The sequence below is a fragment of the Zalophus californianus genome, chromosome 13, assembly GCF_009762305.2.
Source record: "Zalophus californianus isolate mZalCal1 chromosome 13, mZalCal1.pri.v2, whole genome shotgun sequence".
NCBI lineage: Eukaryota > Metazoa > Chordata > Mammalia > Carnivora > Otariidae > Zalophus > Zalophus californianus.
The window spans coordinates 32,647,429-32,662,916 of NC_045607.1; the positions used below are offsets into that span (position 1 = coordinate 32,647,429).

Below are 15,488 nucleotides of genomic sequence, written 5' to 3' on the forward strand. Positions count from 1 at the left end.
ACAGAGACAAATGCCTTCATTAGACCTTCAAAAGGAAATCGTCCTCACCTCTTTGGTGAATGAGGCCAAATCTGGAAGTGAGTGAGAGTGTACCACCGCAGAAACTGGGCCTACATGTTTAGCTCTAGCCCTGTAACTCACCTGCTCACTTTCCATGGCTCCCCATTACTCACAGAATAAGCCCCACAGTCTTCATCCGGGCATTCACTGGCCCTCGGCAATCTGAGCCCTCTGTACTTTCAAGACTTCTCCTCATTTTTACGCTTTGCTTAGAAGACTTTTTCTTCCAGCCCTGCTGGCCCAGATCGTAAGGGTATTATCATCTTTTCTGATCTGCCAATGCCATGACCCTTATTCCTTCTTCAGGATCTCATCAAGTGCTGATCTGTGTTATAATTCTATGTATATGCGACTTAGCCATTTACACACCGACTGTATCTGGCCTTCTGCTAGGTTTTCGGACCACAGCGCGGAGTCTGTGGAAGCCAATTACCCCTTATCAGAATGTTAATGTTATCACAAGGAGCAGGCGGTTGTAAGCAGTTTGCAAACAGGTTAGAAGCTTTTATTCCCCCTCTCCCTGGATGGCACTCTCCCCAAATGTCAGCATGGTTCCATTATTTCAATTTCTTCAGGTCTCTGTGCAAGTATCACATTCTCAGTGACACCTTCTCTACCCATCCTATTATAAAATAACATCCCATCCTTTATCCTGTTTACTTGGACTCAGGTTATGCTCTATATATTGTCTCAATAGCGCTCATCACTAACACACGTACAAGTTACTTACTTGTTCGTGTATTTACAGCTTGCTTTTTCTACTGTTAACTCCAGGAAGGCAAGGATTTTATCTCATTCCTTCAGCTTCTCCAGCATCTAGAACAGTGCATAGCTGGCACTCCATAAATATTTGTTGAGACCAGAGCACAGGAGACCAGGGTCCCAGTCACAGCGCTCCTGCAGGATACTCGGGTGACTTAATCTTCCTTAAGCTTCAGGTGTCTCCTCTGTAAATTGGGGGTGGTCACCTGAGCCCTCCCTGGTGACTGACAGGATGCTGCGAGGATCAAACATGGGTCTCAAACTTTAGTATGCACCAGAATCACCCGGAGGGCTTGTTAAAATACACATGGCTGGGCCCCACCTGCCGAATTTCTGATCCCGTAGGTCTGGGGTAGGGTCAGGAAATTTGCATTTGTAACACTGTCCCAAATGGTGCCTATTCAAGATTCACTGATGAAAAGAGAGGAGGTACAGGAGGCGCTTGGCTCCGCAGGACGTCCCGGGGGCGGAGTACAGAGTGGACCCATCCGAGCCAACAACTATTTGGGAAGCTGCGGTTAAGCGCCGGCGGGTTAGGAGACGGTGCCGCTCCACAGGCCGGGCCCGAGTGGCGGGGGACCCAGACCCGGTGGTTCCGAGCTCGCAGCGTGAATGGGCTGGAGCAGCCGTTCCGACCTCCGCGCGGGGCAGGAAGTCCCCGGAGCAGCCGGGGAGGGCCGCCACCGTCCGCCGCACGGGTAGAGGCGAGCCCGCTAGCCCAGGCGCTCCGTGCTTCCCGGAACTCTCAGTCCCTCCCCGCGCGGCGAGGACGCGCGGCCCGGCGTCCGGCGCGCGCCCGGCGCACACAGTAGGCGCGCGGCCCCGCCCCCCGGCGCGCGCCCGGCACACAGTAGGCGCGCGGGCGGCGGGCGGAAGGGGGCGCTGGCGCGCGGCATCCGGGGGCGGAGCCGGCGCGGCCTGGGCAGACGGACCAGAGCTGGCCGCCGGGCCGCGATGGGCGAGGGCGGGCTCCCCCCGGCCTTCCAGCTGCTGCTGCGCGCCTGCGACCAGGGCGACACGGAGACCGCGCGGCGGCTGCTGGAGGCCGGGGTGGCGGAGCCAGCGGAGCGCGGCGCGGAGCCCGAGGCGGGCGCGGAGCCGGCGGGGGCCGAGGCGGCCGGGCCCGGGGCGGCGGCAGGGGCGGGCGGAGCGCCAGTGCCCGTGGACTGCTCGGACGAGGCGGGCAACACGGCGCTGCAGTTCGCCGCGGCCGGCGGCCACGAGCCTCTGGTGCGCTTCTTGCTGCGCCGCGGCGCCTCGGTCAACAGCCGCAACCACTACGGCTGGAGCGCGCTCATGCAGGCAGCCAGGTGAGGGGCCCGGGATCCCCAGGGGTGGTGGCCGGCCGTCCGTCCCCGGTGCCAGGCGGGCTCAGGTGGCCGGCCCCGCCTGCCGCCCCTGCAGACGGCCCGGGAGGTAAAGAGTCAAGGACTCGTGCCAGAGAGCTGAATGGTGAACTTTGAGCAGCTTGGGATACTACAAGAAGTAGGAGCGCTTTTTGATCATAAAATCAGAATCTTTGAAACAATGGGCCTTTCGAAACAGTCTGAAGACCGCGTTGAATAGAATCTTAGAGACACATTATCTTAGGGGTGTTCATTCATTCCTTCTTGCAACAGGAGTTTCCTAAGAACCTACCCACCCTAGCCTGGGTGACGGGGACCCTGGGAGACAGGCACAGCCCCACCAGGCGCAGCTCAGGGGCCAGTGGGCAGGCCAGACAAGAGATCAGGCTTGATGGGGAAAGGGCAGGGGATGGCAGACCCGGTTTGGGGAAGTGGAGGAAGGTTTTTGGTAAGAATGATGTATGTATTCAGGTGGAGACTCCATAAGAATTAACCAGGACGGAAGAAGTGGGAGGTGGGAACGGGGTGATAGGAGGCCCCACGCAAAGGTCTGAAAGCAAAAACGAACATAAGGCATTGGTAGGACTGCTAGAAAAATGTCAGTGCTAGGAGGGGGCTGGAAGTAGTGGGAGAGGAGCCTCCCCTGGAGAGGAGGCAGATGCTGTGTGGCAGGGCTAAGGAAGATGAGCTCTCCTAAGGGCACTGGGGAGTAATAAAAGGTTCTAGGCAGAGTGAGTGACAGAATCAGATTTATGTTTTGGAAACATCACTTTCCCTGCAGTGTGAATACAGAGTGGAGGGATGGGCTAGTGTCCGAAAGCTTGGTTCACAGGGGATTGCAGCAGTCTAGGGAGAGGTGACGGTAGCTTGGACCAGAGCAGAGACAGCAGTGGAGAGCAATGAGATGTTTGAGATACACTCAGGAAGCAGGATGAGCAGGACTTGAAGCGCTGGTGGGAAGGAACTCTGGTAAAGTCGCTCACCCCTGTTGGCCATCGTCTTAGGCCCCACCTACCCCTCAGTTTGGTCTCTGGTGGGTCTCTGGTGGGTGTTCTAGTATCAGAAATGGTTACACTCATCTTTTATCCGATTCTGAAAATAAGCTTTTTTGAGCACTTTTTGTGGCAAGCACGGTGTTCAGTGCTTTAAGTGAAGTATCTCATTCAGTCCACAGAAACCTTAGGCTGTGTAGGTACTGTTGTCATCCCCATTTTACAGATGAGGAATTAAGGCTCAGAGAGTTAACTTGCCCAAGGCCACACAGCTAGTAAGTGGCAGAGCCACATTCACCCCTATGCAGGTGGCTCCAGAGCCTGTGCTCCCAGCCTCTGCTCTCGGCCACAAATCCCGTAACCGACTGTTTCCTCTTGGTGTTGGCCACAGGGACGCTCCTTGCCAAACTGGCCAAATGCTAAAGGGACAGGTTGCATGCGTGGTGTTTACTTTGGCCCTAACTTCATCCTTGGCCTCTTTACTTTCCCTCTCCTGCCCTTCATTTCTTTGCCTGCCAGTGTGGCCTCTCGGCCCAGTGCTTTGGGTGGTAGGTTTGTGCCAGGTCTTTAAACACAGGTGTTAATTGCTGAAATTAATTGGTAATCACAGCAGCTGTTCAGAAAGCCCCACACTTCCCTGTCCTCAGTAATTACCTATTAGAAACTTAGCATCCGCAAAATTATCTCAGCCTTCCTTGAATTCTTTTATGTTTTCAGCCTAATTGAATGACCTCTTGGGCTACCCATGGGTTCAGAGTGTATTCCAAATGTCAGCATTTATGCTCAGATTCTCTCCTTTTCTTTCTGTCTCATAATGTTTTATGTCAGAAGAGCTGGGGTTTGGGATTTTAGGATCTAGGTTCAAGTTTTGACTCTATCACTTTCAAAAGGAGAGGCTCTGCTTTCCATTCAAATCTCCAGTTTCCTCATCTGTGAAATGGGCATTATCAGTTTATTTCAGGGGTTATTAAGATCAAATGAGATAAAAATGTGACAATACCTTTTAATATGCTGTGAGGAATTATACTAGATTTTATTTTACGCTTGATAACTAAATAGGTGTGGTTTTTAAAAATTTTCTACTTCCATGGAGGATACATGAGTTCTTTAGTCCTTTCCATGGCCTGTCTCCGGACCGTCCTCTACTTGGTTATGGCAGTCATTCATTTGACTGACACTGAGCCCCACTGTCAGTCAGCCACCATTCCTGTCGGTCTAACAAGCAGACATAATGGTAGAAGGAAGGCTCAGGCGCATCCTAGAGGCGAGGACCGGGGATTGCCTGCCCAGATGAAGGGCATCTGAACTCATGAGGGGGGCGGTTCTGGAAGCTGCTCAGAGGAGGTGAGCTCTGAGCTGAATCCTGAAGCAGGATGAAGGGTATACTTACGAGAGGCGGACAGGAGGGTACTCTGGGCGGAGAGGCAGGATGGCAAAGGCAAAGTTGTGGGAGGAGTAGAATTGGTGGGCACAGGCCAGCGTGGAGTGGATGACATGGGGGTTGGGCAGAAATGACGTTGGCCCAGCCAGGGTGGACAGGCCTCTTCAGGCAGTGGGAAGCCGGGCAGTGGCCATCAGGTTTGGGGAATGTCATTTTAGGTTGAGGCAACCCCACCATGGGGGATGGGCAGGAAGGAACAAGACTGGAGGCAGGCAGGGGGACAGGCTGGGGTTGCAGCTTTCTGCATTTGAGTTTTTGTCCTTTTGATTTGCTCCCTCTGTGCTCTTGGAGAAGAGGAGGGACAGGCCCGGTCCCCCTACAGCTGGAGGAGCCCGTTCGCCAAGCTCTCCCTCCAGAGGCTGAGGTGACCTGGTGCCGTTAAGGTTCATGTCTCTGAAGGTATTTGTAAGTTCAGATCAGAGTTTGGCCTTGGCTCTGCCTCCACAGGGAGAAGGGAGGCCCTAGGTTTATAGGAGGTACAAAACTCACTTCTGGAGGGGGGCGGTATGCAACAAGAGATTCAGAACGCTGCCTCGCAGATGCGGACGTTATGCAGGCATTATGGTCCGTCTCTGGTCATTCTTCCCCCGTTAGTCCAAGGCTCCTTCCAGCCCTGACACTTCGCTGCCCAGAGCCCTGCAGCAACCAAAACCCTGCCAAACAGATCTTTTCTGCCCTCTGATGGCAAAAGAAGGCAGAGGTTTTGCTGGGAAGCGGCATCTGTTTTCCTGGTAGTGGAGTTGGTTGGCGGTCGCCAGTCTCCAAGGCGGGCTCAAGCTTCCTGGAGGAGGGCTCCGCCCAGCCCCATTTCTTAGCCCGTGGTAGCGGACATTCCTGCCAGCAGGTGGCAGCAGGCCTCTGGTGAGAGGTGCCTGACCACAGCCGGGCTACACCTCTTGGCATGGGGTGCACTGGCTCATCTTGAAGGACCTTCTGTGTGTGTTTGGGGATGGGTAGACATGAGTCAGACATGAGCCCTGCCCATGGGAATCAGCACAGGCAGAAAAGTAGATTACAAGGCTACAAAGTTGAATAAAATGAACTCTCTTGAGATGTGGGAAGCAGCATGGTATAGGGGAAAGAGTGAGGGCATCAGGATTCAGAGAGACCTGGTTTCTGACCCTGACACCACCTCTTACCAGCTGGGTGACTTTGGTACTTAGTGTAACATAAAAGGTCAAATGATTATTATAACATCTAACACTTACGCGGTGCTCCTTTGGCCAAGCACTGTTCTGAGTGCTGTATATATTATATATTTATATATAGTAACTCATTTAATCCTCAACAACCCTTGAAGTAGATACAATTACATCCCTATTTTACAGATGAGGCAATGAAGGCATGAAGAAGCTAAAGTTCTTTCTCAAGGTTGTACAGCTAGTGATTGGCAGAGCTGGATTTGAACCTAGACAGAGCAGTTGTTCACCTTTGTGATGGTGGACATGTGGGGCCAGCACAGTGCCTGGCGCCAGAAGAAGACCTTTTACTATAAGTAACTATTATGGCTTTAATAATTGATGACAAATGAGGATTACATAAGCTGTCTCCATGTCGTTGCTCCATGTTAGCATCACTAATTCTCCATCTTCCTGGCAGATTTGGGCACGTGAGCGTGGCACACCTCCTTTTGGATCATGGGGCTGATGTCAATGCCCAGAACCGGCTAGGGGCCAGTGTGCTCACTGTGGCCTCTCGGGGTGGCCACCTGGGTGTGGTGAAGCTGCTCTTGGAAGCTGGTGCCTTTGTAGACCATCACAACCCCTCAGGCGAGCAGCCGGGAGCAGGGGACAGCAGGGACGAACTGTTGGACATCACAGCCCTGATGGCTGCCATCCAGCATGGGCATGAGGCCGTGGTACGTCTGCTGATGGAGTGGGGTGCTGACCCCAACTGCGTGGCCCGAACTGTGGGCTGGAGCCCACTGATGCTGTCGGCGCTCATCGGGAGGCTTGGCATGGCCCAGCAGCTGGTGGAGAAGGGGGCCAACCCTGACCACCTCAGCGTGCTGGAGAAGACCGCCTTCGAGGTTGCACTTGACCGCAAGCACAGGGACCTTGCAGACTACCTGGACCCACTGACCACGGTCAGGCCCAAGACAGGTCAGGCTGTGCCACCACCAACCCTTCCCTTCCCCGCCCTGGCTTCACAGAGGACCCTAAACTGTGTTTAAATGACAGAAGGTGAGGGTCGCCTGGCCAGAGGGCATGCACAAATCAGAGTCTGGCCTATGGAACAGTGGGTCTTAAGATGTGCTGTGCATAAGAATCAGTTGGGAGTGCCTATTACTTGCAGGTTCCTGGGCCACCCTCTAGAGTGATTTGGTATCTGTGGGAAGAGCCTGGAACCCCCATAGCAAGGCCTTTCCTTTCCAACCAGGTGATTCTGATGCAGGACATTCTAGGATCTTTCTAGAACAGAAGTCAGCAGACTTTTTCTGGAAAGGACCAGAGAGTAAATATTTTAGACTTTGTGGGCCAGCCTCTGTCAGAACCACTCAATTCCGCTAGAGTGAAACAAGCCATATGTTATATGTCAATGAGTGGGTATGGTGGTGTTCCAATAAAACTAATTACCAAAACAGGTTGGGGAGCAGATTTGGCCCAGGACTGTAGTTTGCCAACCCCTGCTCTAGAACAATGTGCCCTCTGCCTATGAAGACCTTGGCCTCTATAGGGGAGACAGGCAAGAAACAGGAAATAAACATTAAATCCATAGTACGATAGGTGGGCAGTGCCCTGGTTGGTGGGGGGGGGCGGGCAAGGTTGAGGTTTGGGAGGGGTGATTGGAGCAATGCAGGCTGTCCCTGGTGGGTGGCCTCCTGGAGCAGGTGAGATTGCAGCTGACGTGCAGGAGCTGAGGGAGTGCTCCAAACAGGATCTCAGGGAAGAGCCTCTAGGTAGGACAGCAGCAAGGGCAAAAGCTGCGTAATCAATGATAGATTATTAAATAAATAACCATTAACCCCTAGCTGTTTTTGTGAGATGCCAAGAAATCTGCCTGGAAGACCCCCAGTTCTCTTCATCGCATTAGCTACAGGACAGGGTACCCCCCCCCCACTGCCACCGTGGTTATTCCTTGGGCTGGGCAGGGTCCCCAGAACTGCTCTGCTGCAGATGCCAACACTGGCATCTGGAAGGAGGAAGGGACCAGCCAGGGTCACTTGGCATCAGTGGCACAGCTGCCCCAGCCTCCTGGGGTCAGGCTAGAGGTCAGTGATTCTTTTGTGTCAGATGGTTGCTTAGCAACGAACACACAGGCCAGATGACACACTTTTCCCTCAAAGGGTCTTGGCATGAGAAGGCTCCGTCCGCAGCAAATTAGACTCTTACACACTTAAAGGAATGTGACATATTTAAAACTAAGATGCAGAATCCTTCCTTAATAGTATTGCACAAGCAGAATTAGACACTTGGTTCCATGGCCCTGTCTGTACGTCTCTATAAGAACGCTGGAGTTAAGGAATACCCTTTCTGGGGTGGGTGCCAGTCACTAGTCAAGAGAACAAAAATTGCTGTTTGGATTTCTGGAGCATTTCCCATCTGTATTCTTGATCTCTGCAACCACTGTGTGGTCCCCATATTAGCGTGTTATCCTCCTGTTGTTGATGAAGAGACTGATCATTCTGGAAACATGTACTCAAACTCTGATATGCTCACTCCAGACTTGGTGATCCCTGCACTGGGCTGCAGCTTCTTCTCGGCTGCCTGAGGGGACTGACCTGGACCAGAAATTTAGCCCAGAGTTACAGGTTTCCTTCACAGCCACTCCATCTCAGGAGTTAGCCGAAGACTGCAGGAAGTCTTACATTCGGCCACCTGCAAGGGGGCTGCTGCTGAGGATGTCTGCTTTCTGACAATAGCACCGGTACCTGCTAGCCGATGAGCAGATGAGGGAGGGGCGAGCATGGGGTGGGTACAGCCAGGCCCCGGTTTGGGGGTAGGCGTGAGCCCCCGTCCCAGCTGCGCTGCAGAGACGAGCATGAAAACATCAGGTGGGCAGTAGCCTGCAGGGTCCACGTTTGCAAGGCTGGGGCAGGGCTGACTTTCAGAGTCGTTCAGATTGCGTCTTATTTGAGAAGGAGAACAAAACTGAACATTCGCTCAGGGCGCCTGGGTGGCTCAGTTGGTTAGGTGACTGCCTTCGGCTCAGGTCATGATCCTGGAGTCTCGGGATCGAGTCCCGCATCGGGCTCCCTGCTCGGCGGGGAGTCTGCTTCTCCCTCTGACCCTCTTCCCTCTCATGCTCTCTATCTCTCATTCTCTCTCTCTCAAATAAATAAATAAAATCTTAAAAAAAAAAACAAAACAAAACTGAACATTGGCTCTTCTGGTGGCCATGTCCACGACCTCTGCCTGGGCTCAGCTGCTCAGTGTCTCTGCAGCCCTCTGCTTTGGAATTATCTCAAGGTTGTGCATTTAGTTTTTAGTAGAAGAGAATCGCTTTTTAAAAAAATTTTCATAAGAATCCAGATTTTTCCAAGACTATACTTTTCCATTACATCTAAGAGAGGACATCCCAGAATTTGGGATGCCACCAAATGATTGCTTTATGGGTGTGGGAATCAGGAAATGTTCTGCTTATTGCTGGCCAGATGACTGCCCGAGATCTATCTCTGGAGCATTTGTGGACACTCTGAGAATAACTCTTCCAGAAGGGCTGCTGGGTTTGTCTGTTGCATGGGTCTCTGATCAGATTGCTTTTGAAAGGTAGATCACTTTTAAAGCTAGGCTGTATTACATGCGTGTGACTTTTCTGTTCTATTAAATCTTTTGTGGTTAACTTTTAAAATCTTTGTTTACCTAGATGAGGAGAAAAGGCGGCCTGATATTTTCCATGCATTGAAAATGGGTAAGCGTTTTAGAAAATCTTTTTGGAGATTTATGAATATAGGGACACATTCTCCCAACCTAGTATTTGTAGTTCTTTTCAAGGCCACCCAGAGTGTTTGAGAAAGAAACAGGCATTTTGTTATTTCCTGAACTCGGTAGTTTCACACAGGGAGGTTCAGCCCCTGGAGACTGGTAGTTATTATGGTGCTTTATACACAAGTTCCAGACTGCTCTCCCAGCCCCCGCCCCAGCCCCCCAGCCAAACCCTGTGGCTATGTTCTGGCTTTTCCCTACCTCTGAAATGCCTCACTGCCTACCTGCCTACTCCACTCTCTCTGTGATGAAGCTGAAAATCTCTCCTGATGTAGACCCCACCTCCAGGAAGCCCTCCCTGATCCTCACCTCCCAGGGAGATTGAGCACTCTGCGTGTACATTGCCCTTTATGTTTCCTTCATCTGTTCTCTTAGGATATCAATAACACTTCTCTGTTTTAGAAAAACCATTTGTGTGCTTGCCTCCGACCCTTACAGATGGAGAGATCTGAGGGTGGGGGCTCCCTCTTCCTGACCTTTGTTGCCCCTCTGATGCCCAGCAGCCCAGTGCAGAGGCAGGCTGAGCACCAGTTTGTTACCGAAACCTGCTGGATAAGTCATTCGGCTGCGCCGGGCCCCCAGATCACCAGATCTCCTGCTTCTGTTTGCAGGAAACTTCCAGCTGGTCAAAGAGATTGCGGACGAAGACCCCAACTACGTGAACCTGGTCAACGGGGATGGGGCCACCCCGCTGATGCTGGCAGCTGTCATGGGGCAGCTGCCGCTGGTGCAGCTGCTGCTAGAGAGGCATGCTGACGTCGACAGGCAGGACAGCGTGCACGGCTGGACGGCCCTCATGCAGGCCACCTACCACGGGTCAGTGCTGGCCCTACTCCCTCCGTGGGAGGCTGACGACTCCCTGAGCCGAGAGAGGGGTCTTGATGGGCTTTTCTGGTCCCAAGAAACTACAGATGAACTCGAGGGCTGTGAAGCCCTTGAGGCACACACGCAAAAAACCAAAGCAGCGCAGGCTCATCTACCCTGCATTCCTATTCTTCTGTGTCCTGATGCCTGTGACCTCAGCACAGAACTCACCAGTGGCCATAAAAACCATGCAGCAGGAACGTTTTATGCAGGCAGATAAGCTTCTCTAGGTTGATTTCAGTGGAACAGTGGTCGGTTTGTTTGGAGTGTTCACACTGATGTCCATGTCCCGTTGGAAATGAACATCGGCCGTTCATATCATTGGCTTCTCGGCACCCGGCAGTGAGACTTGTTCTCACTCTCTCCTTTGGAATAGGCGCCACCATTGGCTGGTGCTTCTGAATCCCTTCTCCTCCTGTCCTCCTGGAGGCCACCTCTTCCAGGTAGGCTGGCCCAGAGGCCAGGAGCTGCAGACCGTCTTACAGCGGCCAGGTGGTCTGATTCCAAATTACCAGCCCTTTCCTTGCCCTGTTTCAAGTGATCACAGCACTTTCCTGTGTCATCTCGAAGCAGTTTGTATTCCTTTTTGGTCAGCCTCAGGCTTCTGCATCAGATACCTCGGCCTGTGTGGGGCTTCCATGGTGCGCGGGTCCAGATTTGGGGCAGGAGTCAGGACCTTCGTGTGGCATGGTGGCCACATGGTCTTCCTTTTGTTTGTGGAAGGAACACCTAGGCTTTGGTTTCTATCACTCGGGTCTGACCTGCCCATGGGGTGGGGAAGTAGGAGTGTGAGGCCGTTTGCAGCTTTCCATGCCCTTCTTCCTGGCTCCGAGATGGGGCACTATGGTTAATAGCAGCTTCCCAGGAGCAAAGCCAGGCTTTGGCTTTCAGTGCGTCTAACTCTGGCTTTTTCTTTCCTCCCCAGGAATAAGGACATTGTCAAATATCTGCTAAACCAAGGGGCTGATGTCACTCTTCGTGCAAAAAAACGGGTACACGGCCTTTGACCTAGTGATGCTCCTGAGTGATCCTGGTGGGTTGTTCCCGGAAAAGGGTCGTAAACCTGCACGGCCTTTCTCTGGCTAGGAATGGAGAGAATCACCTTTGTTTTCGGCCCTTGCTTATTCATGGGGGAAGTCACTCTCAAGCCCCAAGGGCTCACCAGGTGTCCTCAGGCAAGTCGCTTCCCTCCTCAGCAAAGGCTGGGCTGGCACCAGATAATCCCCTGGGTTTCTCCAGCTCCAGCCTTTGGGGAGTCTCCCAAGAGGGAAGGCCAGCGAGACACACATCTACCTCAGCAGTCCACAGAAGTCCCAGAATGTAACTGGGCTTCGTAGCCAGAAACCCTGACTCGGGAAACAAAAAAGCCCCCTTTGACAAGCAGAGTCAGAGACGGAGCAGTGGCCTCCTCTGCTGAATTGTGTAGGTGGAGGCTGCTGGGTCAAGGGCACCCTGCTGGGGCTGTCGCAGTCCCTAGTCCCACCTTTCTTGGTCCCCTTGGGCCCTCCCCCACTGTGACAGGCCCTCCTCTGGGACCTGAAGCATCCAGTCAGCTCAGGGGTCAGAGTCTGTCTGTCCTGTCTCCTGTTGCCTTGGAGTTTCAGCCCAGGGAGAGAGAGAGGCTGGGAGTCCCTTCTGCCCCACAGACTTTGAGCCCTGAGCCAGATCCCAACCTGCTGGCCTTGGGAGAGGGCATTACCTCCGTAGTCCCAAGTGGAGTTACCCCTGCTGCTTCTCTGGGCTATGGGGTGGCAGGCTGGAGCGCCCTGCCTTGTCGCCGGCATTGCCACCCTCACCCCAGCACCCCCGCCGCAGGCCCCACGTGTCTCAGGTGCATACGTGGTTCCACTTCATCCTCGCAGGGCGTGTGAGGGGAAGTCGAGCTGCATATCCTCTTGTGGAGGGGAGGTGACCAGGGCCAGGGGAAACGACTTGACCCAGCTGGCAAGGTGGGGCCTTCTGCCCAAGTCCAGTGAGCGCACTCCGTGCCGAGAGTTGGTGTTGTTAGAACCTACCCCCTGCATCATGCGTGCATTTCTCGACAAACTTGTGTCTCACTGTGTCTCTTCCCTTGCCACCGACCACTTCCCTGTTCCCTTGTGCATTACGACAGTCTCTCCCTAGTCGGTTTTTTTCCTAGTGGGTTTGTTTTTAAACGAACTTTTTGCCTGAAATTTTCGAAGACACACATGCTTATTACTGAACACTTGGAGAGAGAAAAAGAGACAGTCATCCAGAGGAAAACACTGTTAATAGTTTGTAGTATTTTCTTCTCAATTTCGTTTATTTTATTTATTTATTTATTTTGGTAACCCAGGTAATAATAACAATACTTAACCTTTCTTAAGCCCTTACCTTATGCCAGAAGTGCCCTCGAATCCCCCAGACACCTTTATGGGGTGCATGCTGTCACCCCTTTTCCAGAGACACCAAGAGGTTCCCTCATTTACCTTCACTTGCACAGCCAGGGAGGGGCAGAGGCAGAATTGGAGCCCCTGCCATCCAGCTGTTGAGTCCATTCTTTTAAACCACACCACACCTCTGTCTTTCTATGGGGAGAGGGCTCCTGCTTTTTCTCTCTGGTGAAGTGGATGGAGCCCGTGGTCTGTTTGCCACCTCCTAGAGACCAGATGGAGAGGGCGGGGCCTTGCTCCTGGAGTAACAGACTCTGGAGGCACAGGGCTGGGTTCTGAGGCTGACTGGGGTCTCCTGGAGCCCTCTCCCCATGGCCCAACAGACGTATTTGCAGGTAAAGCGCTGCCTTTTGTGTCCATAGACACGGAACTTGTTCGACTGCTGGCATCTGTCTGCATGCAGGTGAATAAAGACAAAGGCCGGCCCAGCCACCCACCGCCTCTGCCCCACTCGAAGGCCCGACAGCCCTGGAGTGTCCCAGTGCTGCCTGATGACAAAGGCGGGCTTAAGGTTGGCCTTTTCCTGTCCTCAAGGGCTTGAGAGAGTTAGGCTGACGGGGTGGGGGATGCCTGCCAGTTCCTGCTGACCTCGGACTGCCCAGCAGGAGCAGGAAGTAAGCTGGGGGTGAGTGGTAAGCGTGGCGGGTATCAGGGGGACCAAATGCCTCTCCTCCCAGGCCGTGTGTGCACGGCCTCTGCCTCTGCACGTGGGATACTGCTGCTGGCGCCGTTCTCGGGTCTCCCTGCAGCCCATGGGCCTGCATCCACGGCCTTCTGGAAATACCAGAACAACCTCCAGTTGCTCATTTCTAACTGCCGAGTATTTTTCTTCAGATTTCTGCTCCCCATCCTGTTCTACTTGTCTGAAATCAAACTTCCCTCTCCTCTATCCTGTCTGGGGTTCTGGAGCCTCTGCAGATCTGCACACTCCGCCCTTTGTTCCTGTCCATAGCTCACACAAGCTCATGCAAGCCCCGGGTCTTCCTCTCTCTCGGTGTTGTTTGCCTAGGTCCCTGCAGCCCTGTGCTTGCTGCCGTCTCCCTGGGCCAGGCCCTCCCGGTCTCCCCTCCTGCTGTGTTGAAGCCTCCGAGCGGTCACGGGGTTATGGGACACCCTGGGGGGTGGCACCAGTCCTCATTCTCTAGGTGGGGTGGCATCAGCTGCTGGAGCAGATGGCCTGGGCCTTGCTGTGGACACCCAGCACCTCTCACACTCACAGGAGTTGGGGGAAGAGGTTACCCAGTGACTGATGTTACGGTGTTTGGTGTCATCTCTTGTCCATCTGTCTGTCTCTGACTCACTGTAAGACTCAGCAAGTTGGCACCCCATCTGGGTCTCCATTTCTCCATCTGTGCAGTGTGGAGATTGGGGAGCTGAGGGGTGGCAGATGCAGTCCCCTGTCAGAGGTGGGCCCCTAAGGGCTGAGTCAGGAGGGATTTAGAGAGAACCATGGCTTTGTGGGAGAGGGTGCGGTGGCCAACTGGAAAAACTTGTCATGTGCCCAGGAGAGCAAGGGGGAAGCATGTGTGAAGTATAGTCACCATCTGGGGGCTGAGTATGACCTTTGTTCGACATTTCCTTGGCAGTCCTGGTGGAGCCGAATGTCCAATCGGTTCCGGAAGCTCAAACTGACACAGACCTTGCCCCGTGGGCTCTGCAGTAACCAGCCTTTGCCTTTCTGTGATGAGCCAGAGTCAGCGCTGGACTCCACAATGCGGGCTGCCCCCCAGGGCAAGACAGGCCGCCCGGGGCTTCATGAGGTGGCCCCCACAATGAAAGAGAATGGTAAGAAAACACTGCATGTGCTGTAGAATTTCCAGAATGGCCAGACCCAAATTCTCTGCCCTTTGTCCTACCTCCTGGGCTGATGTCAGAGGTGAGATGCTATTGGGATGTGACACGGGAGCAAAGCGACTGGTCTGGGGGAAGACCGGCAGGCAGGGACAGCAGTGCAGTCGGCATGGTAGAATGGGGATGTTGGTGGCAAGTGTCCCTGGCCGCTGTCCCACACACCCTGCTGAGGGACCTGAGGCCAGTCACTGCCTCTCTCCTGCCTCTGATGGGTGCTTTTCCCACCTGTCCAACGTGATTGGTCTCTGGCACTGGAAGGGTTTTGAAATAGAATGAGTTATCTGGAGTGGGGGCTTGGGGGTTGGGTAGTGAGCTTCCCACCACTGGAGATATTCAACAGATTGGATGACTTTGCCAGGGCATCAGAGGAGATTCCCACACTGGTTGGACAATCAATTAGATCACATCCCTTCTACCAGACTCCCCACACCCAGACTAGCTCCTTCAGCAGCACTGTTTAAGACAGACTGTTGAGCTGGGTGCACCCCTGTCTGACCCAGCATGGCAGTGGTTTATGGAAAAGCTGAAAATATGCTTTGAGAGATACCTTTTAAATGCTTTCCTTCTATTCAAATATTGAATACCAATTATTATTAAATATTTAATCCCCCAGGAGAGTTGGTTTTCCAGGATGAAGGCCGACCTGGTCACTCATCCTTATGCTGTGAACTTGTTGGGGAGGGTCATTTCAGGAAATTTCCATTTGTCTCTCAGGTCCTGGGAGCACGAGAGGAGACAAAGAAGATGTGTTATTGACGACCATGGTGAGTGCGGGGCTTTTCTAAAAGCATTTCAGGTCTCTACCAATCATGAGTTGGTTGATTTACAAGGCT

At 53.3% G+C, this 15,488-nt stretch overlaps 1 protein-coding gene across 1 annotated transcript in view; it reads left to right on the top strand.

The window, feature by feature from the left end:
• Positions 1-1,760: 1,760 nt before the first annotated feature.
• ANKS6 (ankyrin repeat and sterile alpha motif domain containing 6) overlaps positions 1,761-15,488 on the top strand; it is a 46,671-nt gene continuing 32,943 nt past the window's right edge. Inside the window, 9 exon segments of the mRNA XM_027616205.1 lie at positions 1,761-2,132; positions 6,201-6,703; positions 9,408-9,452; positions 10,138-10,342; positions 11,316-11,373; positions 11,375-11,423; positions 13,167-13,315; positions 14,391-14,589; positions 15,370-15,419. Coding sequence (XP_027472006.1) covers positions 1,777-2,132; positions 6,201-6,703; positions 9,408-9,452; positions 10,138-10,342; positions 11,316-11,373; positions 11,375-11,423; positions 13,167-13,315; positions 14,391-14,589; positions 15,370-15,419 — 1,614 coding nt within the window. The 5' untranslated portion in view covers positions 1,761-1,776.